Source organism: Odontesthes bonariensis, unplaced genomic scaffold (assembly GCF_027942865.1).
Source record: "Odontesthes bonariensis isolate fOdoBon6 unplaced genomic scaffold, fOdoBon6.hap1 scaffold_262, whole genome shotgun sequence".
In the NCBI taxonomy this organism is placed as follows: Eukaryota; Metazoa; Chordata; class Actinopteri; order Atheriniformes; family Atherinopsidae; genus Odontesthes; species Odontesthes bonariensis.
In genome coordinates, this window is record NW_027457470.1 from 22501 (window position 1) to 27428 (window position 4928).

Consider the following 4928-nt stretch of genomic DNA (forward strand, 5'->3'; position numbering starts at 1 on the left):
GGCCAGACAGGAAGTGAGCTCGGCTTCTCACCCACAGCGCTGTAGTGGGCCATGAACCCCGAGTATCTCTCCTCGTTAGAGAAGTCGGAGGTGAACAGGATGCTGAGGGAATTTCTGGGGGAGATGATGAACTGCTGCCCCGGCACCGTCTCCGTGTCCGTCTGCTCCTTCCCACAGAAGAGCGCCAGCACCTCCACCCCCGCCTCCACCTGCAGGACACAGAAACACCTGTTACAGATGGACTGATGTTTAACATGTTACAGATGGACTGATGTTTAACATGTTACAGATGGACTGATGTTTAACATGTTACAGATGGACTGATGTTTAACATGTTACAGATGGACTGATGTTTAACATGTTACAGATGGACTGATGTTTAACATGTTACAGATGGACTGATGTTTAACATGTTAGATGGACTGATGTTTAACATGTTAGATGGACTGATGTTTAACATGTTACAGATGGACTGATGTTTAACATGTTACAGATGGACTGATGTTTAACATGTTACAGATGGACTGATGTTTAACATGTTAGATGGACTGATGTTTAACATGTTACAGATGGACTGATGTTTAACATGTTACAGATGGACTGATGTTTAACATGTTACAGATGGACTGATGTTTAACATGTTACAGATGGACTGATGTTTAACATGTTACAGATGGACTGATGTTTAACATGTTAGATGGACTGATGTTTAACATGTTAGAGATGGACTGATGTTTAACATGTTAGAGATGGACTGATGTTTAACATGTTACAGATGGACTGATGTTTAACATGTTAGATGGACTGATGTTTAACATGTTACAGATGGACTGATGTTTAACATGTTACAGATGGACTGATGTTTAACATGTTAGATGGACTGATGTTTAACATGTTACAGATGGACTGATGTTTAACATGTTAGATGGACTGATGTTTAACATGTTACAGATGGACTGATGTTTAACATGTTAGATGGACTGATGTTTAACATGTTACAGATGGACTGATGTTTAACATGTTACAGATGGACTGATGTTTAACATGTTACAGATGGACTGATGTTTAACATGTTACAGATGGACTGATGTTTAACCTGTTACAGATGGACTGATGTTTAACATGTTACAGATGGACTGATGTTTAACATGTTAGAGATGGACTGATGTTTAACATGTTAGATGGACTGATGTTTAACATGTTACAGATGGACTGATGTTTAACATGTTAGAGATGGACTGATGTTTAACATGTTACAGATGGACTGATGTTTAACATGTTAGATGGACTGATGTTTAACATGTTACAGATGGACTGATGTTTAACCTGTTACAGATGGACTGATGTTTAACATGTTACAGATGGACTGATGTTTAACATGTTAGAGATGGACTGATGTTTAACATGTTAGATGGACTGATGTTTAACATGTTACAGATGGACTGATGTTTAACATGTTAGATGGACTGATGTTTAACATGTTACAGATGGACTGATGTTTAACATGTTACAGATGGACTGATGTTTAACATGTTACAGATGGACTGATGTTTAACCTGTTACAGATGGACTGATGTTTAACATGTTACAGATGGACTGATGTTTAACATGTTACAGATGGACTGATGTTTAACATGTTACAGATGGACTGATGTTTAACATGTTACAGATGGACTGATGTTTAACATGTTACAGATGGACTGATGTTTAACATGTTACAGATGGACTGATGTTTAACATGTTACAGATGGACTGATGTTTAACATGTTACAGATGGACTGATGTTTAACATGTTACAGATGGACTGATGTTTAACATGTTACAGATGGACTGATGTTTAACATGTTACAGATGGACTGATGTTTAACATGTTAGATGGACTGATGTTTAACATGTTACAGATGGACTGATGTTTAACATGTTAGATGGACTGATGTTTAACCTGTTACAGATGGACTGATGTTTAACATGTTACAGATGGACTGATGTTTAACATGTTACAGATGGACTGATGTTTAACATGTTACAGATGGACTGATGTTTAACATGTTACAGATGGACTGATGTTTAACATGTTACAGATGGACTGATGTTTAACATGTTAGATGGACTGATGTTTAACATGTTACAGATGGACTGATGTTTAACATGTTACAGATGGACTGATGTTTAACATGTTACAGATGGACTGATGTTTAACATGTTAGATGGAATGATGTTTAACCTGTTACAGATGGACTGATGTTTAACATGTTACTGATGGACTGATGTTTAACATGTTACAGATGGACTGATGTTTAACATGTTACAGATGGACTGATGTTTAACATGTTAGATGGACTGATGTTTAACATGTTACAGATGGACTGATGTTTAACATGTTACAGATGGACTGATGTTTAACATGTTACAGATGGACTGATGTTTAACATGTTACAGATGGACTGATGTTTAACATGTTACAGATGGACTGATGTTTAACATGTTACAGATGGACTGATGTTTAACATGTTACAGATGGACTGATGTTTAACATGTTAGATGGACTGATGTTTAACATGTTACAGATGGACTGATGTTTAACATGTTACAGATGGACTGATGTTTAACATGTTAGATGGACTGATGTTTAACATGTTACAGATGGACTGATGTTTAACATGTTACAGATGGACTGATGTTTAACATGTTACAGATGGACTGATGTTTAACATGTTACAGATGGACTGATGTTTAACATGTTACAGATGGACTGATGTTTAACATGTTACAGATGGACTGATGTTTAACATGTTAGATGGACTGATGTTTAACATGTTACAGATGGACTGATGTTTAACATGTTACAGATGGACTGATGTTTAACATGTTAGATGGACTGATGTTTAACATGTTACAGATGGACTGATGTTTAACATGTTAGATGGACTGATGTTTAACATGTTAGATGGACTGATGTTTAACATGTTACAGATGGACTGATGTTTAACATGTTAGATGGACTGATGTTTAACATGTTACAGATGGACTGATGTTTAACATGTTACAGATGGACTGATGTTTAACATGTTACAGATGGACTGATGTTTAACATGTTACAGATGGATTGATGTTTAACATGTTACAGATGGACTGATGTTTAACATGTTACAGATGGACTGATGTTTAACATGTTACAGATGGACTGATGTTTAACATGTTACAGATGGACTGATGTTTAACCTGTTACAGATGGACTGATGTTTAACATGTTACAGATGGACTGATGTTTAACATGTTACAGATGGACTGATGTTTAACATGTTACAGATGGACTGATGTTTAACATGTTAGATGGACTGATGTTTAACATGTTACAGATGGACTGATGTTTAACATGTTACAGATGGACTGATGTTTAACATGTTACAGATGGACTGATGTTTAACATGTTACAGATGGACTGATGTTTAACCTGTTACAGATGGACTGATGTTTAACATGTTACAGATGGACTGATGTTTAACATGTTACAGATGGACTGATGTTTAACATGTTAGATGGACTGATGTTTAACATGTTACAGATGGACTGATGTTTAACATGTTACAGATGGATTGATGTTTAACATGTTACAGATGGATTGATGTTTAACATGTTACAGATGGACTGATGTTTAACATGTTACAGATGGACTGATGTTTAACATGTTACAGATGGACTGATGTTTAACATGTTACAGATGGACTGATGTTTAACATGTTACAGATGGACTGATGTTTAACATGTTAGATGGACTGATGTTTAACATGTTAGATGGACTGATGTTTAACATGTTACAGATGGACTGATGTTTAACATGTTACAGATGGACTGATGTTTGACATGTTAGATGGACTGATGTTTAACATGTTACAGATGGACTGATGTTTAACATGTTACAGATGGACTGATGTTTAACATGTTACAGATGGACTGATGTTTAACATGTTACAGATGGACTGATGTTTAACATGTTACAGATGGACTGATGTTTAACATGTTACAGATGGACTGATGTTTAACATGTTAGATGGACTGATGTTTAACATGTTAGATGGACTGATGTTTAACATGTTACAGATGGACTGATGTTTAACATGTTAGATGGACTGATGTTTAACATGTTACAGATGGACTGATGTTTAACATGTTAGATGGACTGATGTTTAACATGTTACAGATGGACTGATGTTTAACATGTTAGATGGACTGATGTTTAACATGTTACAGATGGACTGATGTTTAACATGTTAGATGGACTGATGTTTAACATGTTACAGATGGACTGATGTTTAACATGTTACAGATGGACTGATGTTTAACCTGTTAGAGATGGACTGATGTTTAACATGTTACAGATGGACTGATGTTTAACATGTTAGATGGACTGATGTTTAACATGTTACAGATGGACTGATGTTTAACATGTTACAGATGGACTGATGTTTAACATGTTACAGATGGACTGATGTTTAACATGTTAGATGGACTGATGTTTAACATGTTACAGATGGACTGATGTTTAACATGTTACAGATGGACTGATGTTTAACATGTTAGATGGACTGATGTTTAACATGTTACAGATGGACTGATGTTTAACATGTTACAGATGGACTGATGTTTAACATGTTACAGATGGACTGATGTTTAACATGTTACAGATGGACTGATGTTTAACATGTTACAGATGGACTGATGTTTAACATGTTACAGATGGACTGATGTTTAACATGTTAGATGGACTGATGTTTAACATGTTACAGATGGACTGATGTTTAACATGTTACAGATGGACTGATGTTTAACATGTTACAGATGGACTGATGTTTAACATGTTAGATGGACTGATGTTTAACATGTTAGATGGACTGATGTTTAACATGTTACAGATGGACTGATGTTTA

General features: G+C 35.7%; 1 protein-coding gene across 1 annotated transcript in view; it reads right to left on the reverse strand.

Annotated features, from left to right (window-relative positions):
* Window positions 1–242, reverse strand: part of masp1 (MBL associated serine protease 1) — a gene marked incomplete at both ends in the record, with an annotated part of 17326 nt that extends 17084 nt beyond the window's left edge. Inside the window, one exon of the mRNA XM_075459927.1 lies at window positions 32–242. Coding sequence (XP_075316042.1) covers window positions 32–242 — 211 coding nt within the window. The remainder of the gene's footprint in view (window positions 1–31) is intronic.
* Between the last annotated feature and the right edge of the window lie 4686 nt (window positions 243–4928).